The following is a 16029-nucleotide window of genomic DNA, read 5'->3' on the forward strand; positions in this document are numbered from 1 at the left end:
GAAAAATTTTGCTCTTACAATGGTGAAATAGCTGTCAAAGGAATGAAAAATAAATTCAGAATCACTGATTCTCCATTACCTTATAAGATGTCCATATTAACACAATTAATTTTTCTAATAGCTACTCCACACCTGTCAAATGCCAAATGCTGTCTTAGGCAGTAAAGATAAAGCAGTCAATAAAACACATCTGCTCTCCGCATTTATAGAGTTCACAGCCTGGCAGTGATTCTACTATAAGAGTATTGTAATTGCTCCCAGAAAATATACTGTTTTTTGTTCCTTTTCATTCCATAAGAGGCCCTAATTCTTTGTATCTCTAGATAGAAAGGTTGTTGAAAGCACAGGGACATATATATCAAAGGTATCAAATTTTGACATTTTTGTTTATAATTTTTCAGTGAAAAATTATGTATTTAAACATATCTACATAAATACATATATAATGAAAATACTAGAATACCTGTGTAGAACAACAGAAGTATAAATAGTAAAGAGAAAACTAGGCAGAGCAAGACTATGTTTAAAAGAATACATGAAATAATTTATATTTGAATTGTTAAAATACAGATTTATTTATGGTTTGTGTATATATATATATATATATATATATATATATATAAAGCTTTTTGGGCATTATTTTCCAATATTGATCCTTACCTCACTACATAAATTACTAACATAAATAAACAATAAATTCTAATTGTTTAATTATCTGTGTAAAACTTTAAATCAATGGAAACCTGTAAAAGTGACTTTTAATTGTATTTTCCTTGAAAAGTTTTCTTGAAATAATTTTCAGTATTGGATTGAATAATATTAATACTAAGAAAAACTGGATGATTGATTTATTTGTTTATTTACATTTTAGATTTGAAAAATGTGTGAGTGCTAAGGAAGCTATGGAGACTGATCTTTATCAACGCTTTATTCTGGTGCTGAATGAGAAGAAAGCGAAGATTAGAAGCTTGCATAAATTGTTAAATGAAGTTCAAGAACTAGAAAAGAACATTGAGCATGAAAGGTATTTTGAGTTGTCTGTTTTGAGATGGCAGATACATAAGTTTAAAGGGATTTTTCCCCCAAACTTAATGAAAGTTAGATGCCAGCTTTTTAGTAACATGAGATCATTTGCCAGTCTGAAGTTGAATGCTCTGGCTGTTGGATGCCGTGGGCTGGAGAATTCTCAGCATGATCTCTCTATGTCTGCCTACTGTCATAACTACACTTGAATCCTAAAACTGGAGTATGGTTTATCTAAAATATTTTTTGTGTAATTCTTAGACATCATTAAAAATAACAAAACTGGGCAGCCCGGATGGCTCAGTGGTTTCGCGCCACTTTCAGCCCAGGTTGTGATCCTGAAGACCCGGGATCGAGTTCCACGTCAGGCTTCCTGCATGGAGCCTGCTTCTCCCTCTGCCTGTGTCTCTGCCTCTCTCTCTCTCTGTGTCTCTCATGAATAAATAAATAAAAATTAAAAAAAAACTTTTATCTTCTGCTAAGCTGCAGGATTAGTAATTTGTAATCCTGCATTTGTAATCTTGGTGTCTGAGTAGTGGTTAATTTTAGAATCAAGTGGCTCTGGGAGTGGAGATGTAATTGATTTTTAAGGAAAAATCACAGGTGACTTACGCCTTGTATGGTTTGGGCAATTATAATTGTTAGAGTCTGATTTTTATTTTATTATTTTATTTATTATTTATCCACTTAATTATTATAGTGGATACAAGTTTGGATCTTGTGTCCTGAGTCTGAGAGAACACACAGGCTTATGAAAGGCATCATCTGAAGAATATAATATTTGATGTCAGATAGTCCTAGTTCAAGTGCTGTCTGGCACTTGATATCTGTTAGTATATGACTTTGGGCAGATAAGTCTATGTTAGTATATGTCTTTTGGGCAAGTAAGAGTTCTTTAAACTCTCTGTGCCTTACTTGGTATCTTCATAATAAGATGAAAGTTACCTATCTGAGAATTTGGGGCCAATCAAAAGCAGGGCAAAACTGCTTGTAGATCAGTAAAACACTGAACACATTGTGATCCATAGAAAATAATTTGGAAGAATAGTATTTTGATAGATGAATAATATGATAAGAAACTGATTTAACAGTTAATTACAGTGAGCACTAAACCACATTTAAATTAGGTAGAAGAGAAACTTATTCTTAAGAGAGTTAACATACAGTCTTTAAAGTGCTTTCATCTTAATTATATATATTTCAATATATGTTTGTTTAACTACAGTATTTTTCCAGGGATATTTTTTATTATTACTTACTGGTGAATTTGATCCCTAGCCCAGGGTGAACCAATAATTCATAATTCTACCTTTTCTGTTTCTAGGGAAACCACAGCATGTTCTGAAATGACAGCTGACAGAGATGCAATCTATGATGAAAGCACTGATGAGGAAAGAGAAAACCTGCCTAATCCCTCTGTGTCGGCTCCAGGTAAGAGAAATACATTCATCACCTTTGTTGAATATCTCACTTGGGCTTATTATTTTAAAGATAATAAACCGTAATGAAAAATGTTATGAAAAAAGTCTTCTACAAAAATTCTTTAGGGTTTTTAGTCTAAAACCTCAAGTATTTAATGTTAAAATTAATATTTATTATAAAATGCAGCAACTCATAAAACAAGCAAGTATATGTACAAACATACACACCCAGGAGTACTATTCCTTATTAAAGAAGGGTGCATAATGAATAGGGAAGATATGTGTTCATGATAGTTATCTTCAGCTAAAAGCTGGCTGCCTTTAACATGTAAGATCTTACCTAGCTAGAGCTCTATGGGTGGGTAAGGAGCAGGGTGATCCAGAATGCTTCAGATTGTCTTGAGGTTGAGCCTTCTTTCATTATTCAGAAAAGGAGTTTCAATAAGGGGAGATGGGCTAGAGGGGAAGAGAAGGGGCAATGGCAGTTTAAGTTAAAAGTACCTGAGCCTTACTCAGTCTCTCAGATCTAAATCCATGGATTATTTGTCTAAAGTCTTACGGATATCCTAGAGGCAGTAGCCCCTGAACTCATTTGACACTTACATGGTTCTGCAAGAAGCCCAGTATTCTCAAAATAAGTGTTCGATTCATTTATTTAGCAAATATCTTCAGAGTGTCTCTTATGTACCAGAAACTGTTCTATGTTGGAGGGAGCAAAACACAAATATTTTTGCTTTCATGGAGTTTATAAGTTCTAGTCAGGGAAACAGACAATAAGCTGAATAAATTGAATATAAACTATATTAGACAGTGATAAATGCTGAAGAGAAAAATAAACCAGGGAAGGACAATAGAAAATGTCAGGGTGGAAATAGGATAAAGGTTGTAATTTTAGCCAGGGCACCAGAAAAGGCCTTGGTGAGAAGGTAACAAGTCTATCTGTGGGGTGAGCATGCCAGGTAGAAAAAAGCAGTTAGTATGAAGGCTCTGATGTAGGAGCTTTCATCAACTTTTTCTTGATGTGTTTAAGCAATAGCATGGAGGGAAGTATGGGTAAAGTAGGATGATGAAGATAGAGATAATGGAGATATGAGGTCAGAGAGAGGACAGATCCTGTGTAGGGCCTTATAGGCTATTGTAAGGATTTCAGTGAGGGTTTGCTTTCAATTACATTGGAAACTGTTGGAGGGTTTCAAACATCAAGGGATGTGATCTGACTTACAATTTTAGCAGGATTACTCTGACTGTAGCATTGAGAATAGAGTATACATAATGTGGTAAGTACAGAAGATAGAACTGTGGAAAGCTGGTTCAACAATGAGTGAAGGATGTGAGTGGCTTAGGCGAGAGTGATAGCAGTGAAGATGATAAACAATGAGCAGATTCTGGATTTATCCAGAGGCAGCGTATTATTGTTGATCTAGTGGATATTGTCCTGAGAGACAGGCAGATACCAATCATGAGAAGTTTTTTTTTGATTGAATATTGAAGGCATGCAGGTGACTTACTGAATTAGGGAGAGAATGCAAGGGAAGGGTTAGGAACTCAGTGTTACACACATTAATTCTGAAATATTGAATAGGGAGTTGGGTATACAAATTTGAAGTTTGGGAGAGGGCTTCCTGCTGAAGATGGTTAAGTAAAGAGGTGTTCAAAGTTGGCTAAGCTATCAAGGGAGTTTGAGAAGACAGAAAAGGCAGTGATCCAAGGACTCTACCCTAGTATACTTGGATGTGTAGAATCAAGAGGCCGGCCAAGAAGGCTGAGAGGGAGCAGCCAGAGGGTAGTAGGCAAACACTGTAGGACACAAGTGTTACTGAGGATCTTAATATAACATTTTCAGTGGGATAGCAGGAATAGGAGGTTCAGAAGGAGTGAGAGGAGAGAATTGGAGAAAAACAAAGAGCCTAAACAACACTTTCAGCAAGTTTCACCATAAAGAAAAGACCTGGGTAGCTGCCTGAGGGTGCATGGAATCAAGGGTTTTGTTTTCTTTTCCTTAGATAAGAGAAATAATATGATTGCATATTAATAGGAGTAAGGAAGGAAGGAGGGAAATGCTGCCAGAATTGTTGGAATACGGTCTCTCATAAGTGAAGATGGGATCAAATGGACAAGTATCAGGATTTGGTTAGCTAGGAGCATGGACACTTCCCATAGTGACAGGAAAGAAATTAGAATAAATAGACAAAGACATAGGAAAGTATCTAATTGGGGTCATAGAAATGTACGGATATTGGTTAGATAAGTTGGTTGATTAATCTGATTCTAATTAGAATTATATTGGATCACACAATCACACACACTCTCACTTTTGCACAACAGAGCTAAATTTGGAGGCTGTACTTGTTTTATGTTAGTGACCCAATATAAAATCAAGTCATTCTCATTAAAGACTTCAACTATATTAAAGCTAATATAGTAAAAGCTAATTAAAAAGAGAATCTATTCTTTCCAATCTAAATGTTCAAAACTTTTATTAAATTCAATGGTCTTTGATTTTGTTTCTTATTCATAGTATCTCACCAGTCTTTGAAGTGGATGAAAATTATTGTTGAAGAGAAGATATATGGTTAAATAATGGGTCTATGAGGATGGGGTTCTTTATGTGTTCAGTCTATTTTAGGCAGAGCTTTACTACAATTGCACTATCCTAAATCTGGCAAAATTTCTCTTCAAAAATGATTAGTACATTTTACATTTTTTCTATATTTTACATGGTGTATTTTCTTTAACTAAAATCTAGTTCACTACATTCGACATATAGGTCTCCGATTCTACTTTTTTTTTTTTTTTTTTTGCACTTGCTTTGGGCATGTTTTGATGTCAAGAATTAAGACCATTTTTATTAGAAATATTAACTATCCTTTTCTTTCTGCTTCAGTAAGAAATCTTCAGGAAACTGAAGTTTGGAGAGAAAAAAAGAACCTCAGGTCTAAAACGCTTAATACCGAATTAAGTACTAGATTCCATATATCTGAGGAAAAAGGTTATATGTATTAAACAATAAAATAACCTTCCGTATAACTTACAAGGTTCTATAATTCATTTTTTACAGGGACAAAATATGCTTTTAGTCCGTGGGATATATGTATTTATATTTAATCATAACTTTGTCTTTTGGTATTTTATATGTTATTACTATGTATTTGGGCCAGAGCAATGAAAGTTACTTACTGAACTTACTCTGCCATCTACCTATTCTTATCATACAAGTAAATATTAGAATTTATCTTAGATAGTACAGGTTCATGTGTACGTTCTCTATTATAAGAACAAGAGAAAAAAAATGATGTGATTTAATATATTTATTCTTCCAGAATGCCATTTGTTTAAATGGCTAAATATTTAATTTGGTAGCCATTTCTATTATGTAGATGTATTTTCATCATTAATTGTCAAAACCATCAAATTTCCTCATGATTTGTTCACATTTTTATCCCAGTCTTGCATGATAAAAGTTTAGTGAGACCAAGGTCACTTAGTGATTCCACAGTATTCATTCAAGGAAAACGTCTGCATATTTGTATACATATATTCAGAATTATAATAGGGATATTGTAGTTTGCAGGGAATTGATAGGTTACATTTTCATGTATAGGCAATCTACTTTATTACTTTTTCTCCAGAGTTTTAAATTTACCCCCATCATTAGGATTGCTGAGGAAATAGCTGATGCCAGAACTCCAGTCTAATAAACTACATCATGCTCATATGTATTATACCATATAGTATGAAAAACCTGTAAAATTTTTAAAGTTGACTAGCTAGAAGGAGATATACAAAGTGTTCGGAAACTTGAACATCACAGTTTCTATCACCCAAAACTACATATTATACTTTTCTGTAAGTATATAAATATTTAAATACTATATAAAGCAAGATTTAAATGAATATTCTAAGCATTTTAACCATTATTGCAAAACATTTTTTAGTGTTAACATAATTCAAAATGTAGGTGAATATTTAGTACAGATTGAGCTTATTTCATAGAAATAGGATTTTTCTTATAAAGTATTTTGAAAACTTATGCTTAATTGGTTTCTAATTAGCCTTTACAAGAGGAATTATTTTAATGTCTCGTTATTTTAAATTATTATTCTAAAATATTAAGATTGTTGATAATTAAGTTATAATTATCTCTATAGTAAATATTGATATTTCTTAAAATTAGAGCCAATTAAATCAGCCTTAAAGTATGAATATGAAAAATACTTTTTCTAGAATATTTTATTCTTAGCTTCATTTTAAAGGTACAAAACCACTAAAAACAAATAAAATAAGCTTTCTGCCACTCATCTGCATAATTATTAGCCCAGGATTTAGCACACTAGTTTAATTAGTCTTGATTTTTAACCAACAGGAAGGTCCCTGTATTACTGCTATCAGTAATTTAGGCTTCTACTTAGTTGGTGGGCTTCCTGAAAGGAAGTGTTATAGAATAGCCTTTTAGAAAATAAATGAATGGCTATGTCAAAGAGTTGATGAATACTGATATAGTAGCTTTTAAAAATAGAGCAGAATCCAAAATTTCTAAGTATCAAAGAGCTCGTTGCTTCAAACAGTGAATGTCTAGTCACAGAAGGGATAACAACATGTACTGCCAAAGAGATTAGTCAGAAATTCAACTTTAGAATCACAGATTATTCCCTTAATCTTATCCAGCTTGTTTATCATAGACTCATTTATTTATAAATTCTAAATCAAAAGCTTGATTTAGTGAAACCTGTCGCAAAACTGGAAGAGCAATTTGAGTGCATTTCCTAGCAGTTGTGGGCTCTTATTCATAAGCAGCATTGCTGAGGAATGATACTATGTACTTCAGAAATCTAGATCTCATCTAGTTCTAGATCTTCTAGTTCAAGCCTGTCATTTTTCAGATGAAGAAACAGAGGCCTAAAAAAAGGTTAATTATGTTACTGTTGGACACACAGAAAAGAATGAGAAACATTTGCCTTCTGTAGCAGTAATCATATCTGCACATCTCTTTTTGAGATATTTTTTAAAACCTTGGAAATTTCTTAACATAGGAAATTGCAGTTGATGCAATAGAGTGATGAGAACACTTCTTCTGCTAAAGAGGAGATTCTATTTCTACATAAATTCTCCAGAAAGATAACATCATAAGATTAAACACATAAAACTTCATGATATATAGCTATGGGAAATATTCCAAAATGCACATATTTCTATTGAGGTTATTCCTTGTATATTTTTTCTGTTGAGATATAATTGACATATATCATTTTTATTTATTTATTGTTCTTTGATTTAATGTAGTAAAACAGACTTAAGAAACCCTGATCATTTTTGTCCTAGGAAAATGAAACTAAACATTTGTTTATTTACTTATTCCTGAGAGACACACAGAGAGAGGGAGAGACATAGGCAGAGGGAGAAGCAAGCTACCTGCTGGGAGCCTGATGTGGGACTTGTCCCAGGACCCCAGGATCATGCTACTGAGCCACCCAGGCATTCCTGAGCAGTTAAAGACTTATTTATCTACGTAGTAGCAAGTTTGTACCCTTAAACATTTCCCTAGTTCCCTTCCCCTAGCCCCTGGTAACCATCATTCTACTCTGTTTTTATGAATTTGACCTTTTTAGATTCCACATATAAGTGATATCATACAGTATTTATCTTTTTCTTTCTGACTTCTCTCAATCCCTCTGTATATTAATTGCTTCAGATTTTGACCTAGTATTTATCTACCTGAGAATCTCAAATATATCAAAGATTCGTAGTAAATCTGTGATAATTTCTCTATTCCATACTATTAAAATATAACTTTGATATGACCTCCTAGGCAACTATTTTTACATCTTTATATATTCTTAGAGATCGAAAGAGATTCATTAAGAATATTTACCTCTCCCTATGGATGAATGAGGTTAGCTAATCTTCCCAAAAAGTAACTATAAATCTAAACTGACAAAAAAGAAACAAACATTGAAGTGCTCTGCACTTGATCTTAGCCAAAAGGCCAAGAAGCCATTCATTGAAGTGCTCTGGAAATTAGTAAAGGCAAAGAACAATATGAGAAGTATTTATGCTTGGAAAAATTGCTGAAATTCCATTAGGAACTGTGCAGTTCTTGCCTAGGGCTGCCCGCACTGCTGTCCTCTGCCCTCCTTTCTTGCCCTCTCCCATAATCCTTGAGTTTGATCAATATGAAAATTCTGTCAGGACTTGGGAGGCTGTGAGGACTGGCATTTGTTAGGCCTGGATCAAAAAAGGCTCAGATGAGGAAATGTGGAGGAGATACCCACATCCAGCTGTGTTCATGGAAGTAATAATTTGGCAGCAGTGGCTAAGTGCATTGGGTCAATATACTAACCGAAGTTTAGCCTGCTGTGTGGCTATAGTACTTTCTTGCTCCAAGCATCTAAGTCTAGGATTTTACAGTGTATGGTGACTTGATGGAAGTATTCATTTACACGCTGTTTCAAGGGGTAATATACATATGAAAGAAAGATATGTGGTCTCTTATTCATTTTTTCTTTTCTGCGTGACTTCTTAGTGTCTTTAATATGCTAATGTAGATAGTAATGAAGGGTAGATTGTACTGTGGAACATTTCTTAGAATTATAAGACCTTAGGAACTTTTCCAGTGGAAGTTATTATCCCATGCACCCTTTGTGAGAAATCCTGTTTTAGATCATTTTGATTTGTATATAAATTATTATTTTTTAAGATTTTATTTATTCATGAGAGAGACAGAGAGGCAGGAACACAGGCAGAGGGAGAAACAGGCTCCCCGTGGGTAGCCCGATGTGGGACTTGATCCCAGGACCCTGGGATCACACCCTGAGCCAAAGGAAAATGCTCAACCACTGAACCACCTGGGCGTCCTAATTTATTTATAAGTTAGGTGGAAAAAGAAGAAACATCTAAAAGAAAACAAATATTTTTTTAAAGATTTATTTATTTATGATAGACATAGAGAGAGGAGAGAGAAGCAGGCTCCATGCCAGGAGCCCAACGCGGGACTCAATCCAAGGACCCCAGGATCGCGCCCTGGGCCAAAGGCAGGCACCAAACTACTGAGCCACCCAGGGATCCCCAAGAAAACAAATATTTTCCCAGAACAGTCTCTCTATGTCTCTATTTTAAGAGGACATATACTAAATATGGGGAGTGGATCACATAATCAAGGATATATTCTTAAAATATATCATGAACCTATGAAAATATTAAACCTCAAAACAGTAGTGAGTAAGTGACTTTCAGGATTCTAAAGATGGTTTAAAAATCTTATTGTTCCCATTGTTCTAGTAAGAGGATTGATCTGAGAATGGACTTAGGACAAATGTTGGGGGCAGCCCCGGTTGGCTGAGCGGTTTAGCGCCCACTTCAGCCCAGGGCGTGATCCTGGAGACCCGGGATTGAGTCCCACGTCAGGCTCCCTTCTTGGAGCCTGCTTCTCCCTCTGCCTATGTCTCTGCCTCTCTCTCTCTCTCTCTGTGTGTCTCTCATGCATAAATAAATAAAATCTTAAAAAAATAAAGGACAAACATTGGCTGACAATATTAATAATTGATGGAAACACTATTTAATGCTATTTGATTTGGTTCATTCTGTCTCAAAGTGAGTTATTACCTTTGGTTAAGAAACTCTTTGGAATTGTATGTAATATTATATACATATATGCATGTATTAGTTTGCTGGGCTGCTATAACTGAGTACCACAAACTGGGTGGCTTAAACAACAGAAATATATTTTCTCATACTTCTGAAGCTAGAAGTCCTAAGTTGAATTGTCAACAAGGTTGATTCTTTCTGAGGGTCAGGAAGGAAGGCTCTGTCCAGGCTTCTTTCCTCAGCTTATTAAAGGCCACCTCTCCCAGTGTCTCTTTGCATCACTGTCCTCTGTGCCGCATCCAAATTTCCCATTTTATAAGGCCGGCAGTCTCATTGAGTAAAGCCCATGCCAGTAATTGTTAATTGATTACCTCGGTGAATCTGTCTCCACAGAAGAATCACATTCTTTGGTACTAAGGATTAGTACCCCAAAATGTCTTTTTGGGAGGGAAACAGTTAAACTCATAACAAAAGCACATGTACATTTTTCTAGAGCAAGTTTCAAATTTTTATTATGTTTTCAATTGGGAGTATATTCCAAAAATAATTCAGAATTATTGACCTAGGAGAATGATATTTCAAGCAAAAAAGATGGAATAAGACATATTAAAAGGAAACTGCAGCTTAGAATAAATGAAGTTGAGAAGAGAAAATAGCATTCAAGCAGAAACTAAATCACTATGTGTCAGTTTATGGGATTGGATTTTTCTAGAGCTGCACTGCACTGTTCAGTCAGGTAGCCACTAGTGACCTGAGACTGTTGAACCCCGTAAACATGGCTAGTCCAAATTGAAATGTGCCATAAGTATAAACCAAACATTTGATTTCAAAAACAGTATGAAAAAAGAAGTAATGTGTCTCATTAATACATTTTTATATTAATTAAATAATTATTTTGGATGTAGAGTTAAATATATTATTAATATTACCTTCATTTGCTTCTTTTTTTTACTTCTTCAGACGTATTTAATAGAAAATTTAAAATTCTATATGTGACTCACATAGTTCTATTTGACATACTGATCTTGGTGTCCTAAAAAGTTTCATCTCAGGCTGATTTTGTGGTTCTATAACAGATATATATTATTGTGAAAATAAAATCAAGTTGTACTACCAAGTTTTTATGAAGCTGTTAATGTAAGCCCGTGAGATCTTTAGCTGATTATGGGTATAATTGAGTATTTATATCTAAGAAATGCAAAAGGTTTTGCACTGTTTTACTTATTGTTTTTGATTCAGTGTAGTGAAACGGACTTAAGAAAGCCTGGATCATTTTTGTCCTAGGAAAATGAAACTAAACATTTTTATTGATCCTGTATAACTGCAACCATGACCCAGTCGAGACAAAAGGTGGAGTAATACAGCAATAATCTCTAAATCAGCTGAATGTCTATAATGTGATATATAGGACTCTTATCTCTTAGTGATTGTGACAGGGATCTCCCCCACAAACAGCACATCTGGTCCCTTGAACCAATTCATCAACATCATTTATAAGCCATATTTAAGATCAAAAGGATAAAGGAGGTTACCAGTGATGAGGTTTTGGAATGTTGCCAGCCTACCAGCATTGACATGATACTTGCTGAAGCTTCATTCTGGAGGGCAGGGTATGTGTGAAGGATGGATATCAGCAGGCTTGCTAAGTAGAGTCCAAATATGTAGTGTAGTGAAAGAGAACAGTTACAAGTGGGGTGGGCAGAAAAAGAAATCAAAGAGAGATCCTGAGTGCCAATTTCCAACCTTGTGTTAAAACTCAGCGCTGCTGAGAAATAGTAGTGCAAACATACATCTGTGACACTCAGTATTTTGTGGTGGTAGTTGTAATTTTGGGGGGGATGATAGAACAAAAAAAGAACTTAGAGTAATGCTAGCCATGTTACTTCTCAAGCATAATGGCTAGCCATATTAAAAACCATATTGTTTTTTAATTTAAATGAATAACTTGGACCATATCAGAGATTGTAATTGTTGATCTTTGGTATGTTTTTCCTTTGTTAACATCAGTGTTTTAAATAATAACTCTGAATGCATTTGTATAGGGCATAGGTTCCTAGTTTTCTGCAGTCTGTAACACCTCCTTCTGTATTTGATCTGGCTCACTTTATTCATTGATGATACTTGCATGATTTCTGTATATGTTTGAGTTTGTGACCCCTGGAAGAAGATTATTCTGACAATGATGACTAGTTGGACTAGTTCTTCTCTAATTCTAATACTACAGTTATTGTTCCTCCTCCTCCTCCTTTACTATTACTATTGCTATCACTATTGTTCTTTTATGGTTCTACCACCACTGTTACAATGATGTCATTGCCACCACCACAGCTACAATAGACTCAGTTATATAAGCATTTACATGAGTGTCAGAATGTATTCTACGTTTCTTAGATGTTTTACTTGATTTACATCTAACAGCAGTTCTTTGAAGTATATACTATTATTATCACCATTTTACAACTGAGAGAATTGAGGCATAGAAATATTAAAACACTTGACTAAGGTAACAGAGTTAGTAAGTTCTAGAACTGGGACTCTAATCCAGGCAGTCTAGCTAGACAACTCATTTTTTTTTAATAAATTAATTTTTATTGGTGTTCGATTTACCAACATACAGAATAACACCCAGTGCTCATCCCGTCAAGTGTCCCCCTCAGTGCCCGTCACCCATTCACCCCCACCCCCCGCCCTCCTCCCCCTCCACCACCCCTAGTTCATTTCCCAGAGTTAGAAGTCTTTATGTTCTGTCTCCCTTTCTGATATTTCCCACACATTTCTTCTCCCTTCCCTTATATTCCCTTTCACTATGATTCATATTCCCCAAATGAATGAGAACATACACTGTTTGTCCTTCTCCGATTGACTTACTTCACTCAGCATAATACCCTCCAGGTCCATCCACGTCGAAGCAAATGGTGGGTATTTGTCGTTTCTAATGGCTGAGGAATATTCCATTGTATACATAAACCACATCTTCTTTATCCATTCTTCTTTCGATGGACACCGAGGCTCCTTCCACAGTTTGGCTACTGTGGACATTGCTGCTAGAAACATCGGGGTGCAGGTGTCCCGGCGTTTCATTGCATCTGTATCTTTGGGGTAAATCCCCAGCAGTGCAGTTGCTGGGTCCTAGGGCAGGTCTATTTTTAATTCTTTGAGGAACCTCCACACAGTGTTCCAGAGTGGCTGCACCAGTTCACATTCCCACCAACAGTGTAAGAGGGTTCCCTTTTCTCCGCATCCTCTCCAACATTTGTGGTTTCCTGCCTTGTTAATCTTCCCCATTCTCACTGGTGTGAGGTGGTATCTCATTGTGGCTTTGATTTGTATTTCCCTGATGGCAAGTGATGCAGAGCATTTTCTCATGTGCATGTTGGCCATGTCTATGTCTTCCTCTGTGAGATTTCTCTTCATGTCTTTTGCCCATTTCATGATTGGATTGTTTGTTTCTTTGGTGTTGAGTTTAATAAGTTCTTTATAGATTTTGGAAACTAGCCCTTTATCTGATATGTTATTTGCAAATATCTTCTCCCATTCTGTAGGTTAGACAACTCATTTCTGAGAACCCTTCCTGTGCTAAAGTTCTTTCTTTTCATTTAGTAGAACACTAATTTTTTAAAATCTAAGAGGTCTCTATAATTTTATATTTTGAATTTAAGTATATCTAATGCCTTTGTTTTTATAAAATAATTTAAGACTCCTAAAAAAGAAAGGGTCAGAACATATGGCCTCCTTGATTTCTTACTTAATGTAGTGGGCACACATTGAACTGGTAAAAGATAGAGCCTGGTGACATTAGTGTACCATTATGATGAATGAAAATGTTCATATCAGTGTTGGAGATTCTGTTATGATTTGATGGCAAAGCAAATAAGGCAGCAGAACAGTGATTTATACTCAGTCTTTGATTAAAAGGTTTGTGTATAGAGGTGCTAAATAAATATTAAATAATACTACCAGATGTCCATGTAGACATTTAAAAATATAGAAATATATAATTTTTAAATATAAAATATAGTTTTAAAATATAGACTTTACAGTATCTACTACTTATTATTCAGTGGATATAAATTTAGAATTGTTATACCTTTTTGGTGAATTGATTTTTTTTCTTACCATTATGAATACCTCTCTTGTTGGTCTAGTACTGCTTCTTTCCCTTAAAATTCTCTTTGATAATAGTATAGTTATACCTGCTCTCTTTTTCTTGATGTTTACATGGTATATCATTTTCATCTTTTTTTACTCTTTTACTTTCAATCTTTTTATATATTTAAAATCGGTAGGTACTTATTTTTTATTTTTTTAAAGATTTTATTTATTTATTCATGAGAGACATAGAGAGAGAAAGAGAGAGAGGCAGAAACACAGGCAGAGGGAGAACCAGGCTCCATGCAGGGAGTCTGACATGGGACTTGATCCCGGGGACTCCAGGATCACACCCTGGGCTGAAGGCGGCGCTAAACCGCTGAGCTATGGGGGCTGCCCTATAGGTGTTTTTTAAACCCAGTCTAATAATTTTTGTCTTTTAATTGGAGTATTTGCTCCATTTATAGTTCATGTAGTTATTTACATATTTAGATTTAGATCTAATGTACTCTTTGTCTTTTATTCTCATTATTATTCTTTCTCCCTTTGTTAACTTGTTACTTATAGATTTATATATTCCTGTTTTAGTGACTGTCCTTGAGTTGGCAGTGTACATCCATGACCTGTTAAGTATCATATTAATTTAAGTTTCATGCTCCCTAGATAGGGCTTTGGACACTTTAAGTCCAGTTAACATTTTTTATATTACTGTAACATATATTTCAATTTGCCGTGTTTTTTAGACCTTATAAAACATTATTATTGTATGGAAATATATTTATATGTATGTATATACACACATAGCTTTATAAAACTCTCAGACATTATGATGGCAATTATGTGATGTGACTTTGGTGACCCAGAGATTATTAAAACTGCTGGGGCCAGTGGCAGTGACAGTGACAATGGGATATCAGGGATGATTCTATTATTGTTAACTCAAGAGACCAAAGATGAATTCTGAAAAAGATGCTAATATGCACTGCTTTGAATACATTTCCAGTGATTTTTATTTGGAAAAAAAAAAGTGTTAAAATTGAGTACTAATAGGAAGATAACTTTGAATTAGAGAAATATCTTCTGAGAAATTATATTCATTCATTAAAACTGTATTCCAGAAGACAAATGTTAAAATATTCTTTGTTAAAAATGAATTTTATGACCAAATAAGTTCAGTAAACAGAGTTAATAAAAATTAAACATATTCCCTTACCTCTAAATAGTTCAGTCTTTAATATGGTAATTAGTATGCATTTTAAATCTGATTAAATAAGGACTACACCATGCACCATTTTCCATAGTTCAACATTTGCATTATTAGAAATTTAATTTATTTTCAACAGAACGTGAGATTATTGAAACTTAAAGTGAATAACAATAGTTGATATACTTTACTTTTTAATATGACCTTTTATACTGAAATTAATTTCATTTATATTAAAACTAGGTCTTTAATAAATGATGTTTACTGAAATAGAAGCTCCTTTACATTGCTCTGTGCATTTATCTTTCCTTTATTCCCTTTTTTTTAAAGCAAAGACAGTTTTTGTTTTGTTTTGTTTTTTTGTTTTTGTTTTTATTCATGAGAGACACAGAAAGAGAGGCAGAGAGGCAGAGGGAGAAGCAGGCTCCATACAGGCAGCCTGATGTGAGACTCGATTCTGGGACTCCAGGATCACTCACGCCCTGGGCTGAAGGCAGGCACTAAACCGCTGAGCCACCCAGGTGCTCCTCCTTTTTTCCCCTTTATTGGTTATTCTATTTCAGAGATATTTTGGCATGCTTAATTTGGAAGTGCAAAATTATGAAGTTAGGTAATATTACATTTTAAAATAAAAATTTTTAATAGTACCAAGTTTTGAGAGATTTAAAAAAAATCATAAAAACGTTGAGTTTACCTGACAAATCCGTGGTA

General features: G+C 34.5%; 1 protein-coding gene across 7 annotated transcripts in view; it reads left to right on the top strand.

Annotated features, from left to right (window-relative positions):
• The window catches only part of XRCC4 (X-ray repair cross complementing 4), a 274190-nt gene that overhangs the window by 101314 nt on the left and 156847 nt on the right, over nucleotides 1–16029 (top strand). For all 7 annotated transcript variants that reach the window (XM_055342254.1, XM_055342259.1, XM_055342257.1 and 4 more), the window contains exons 5-6: nucleotides 872–1024; nucleotides 2348–2454. In XM_055342254.1, the coding sequence (XP_055198229.1) occupies nucleotides 872–1024; nucleotides 2348–2454 (260 nt within the window). The remainder of the gene's footprint in view (nucleotides 1–871; nucleotides 1025–2347; nucleotides 2455–16029) is intronic.

This window comes from Nyctereutes procyonoides, unplaced genomic scaffold (genome assembly GCF_905146905.1).
Source record: "Nyctereutes procyonoides isolate TBG_1078 unplaced genomic scaffold, NYPRO_anot_genome, whole genome shotgun sequence".
Lineage (NCBI taxonomy): Eukaryota > Metazoa > Chordata > Mammalia > Carnivora > Canidae > Nyctereutes > Nyctereutes procyonoides.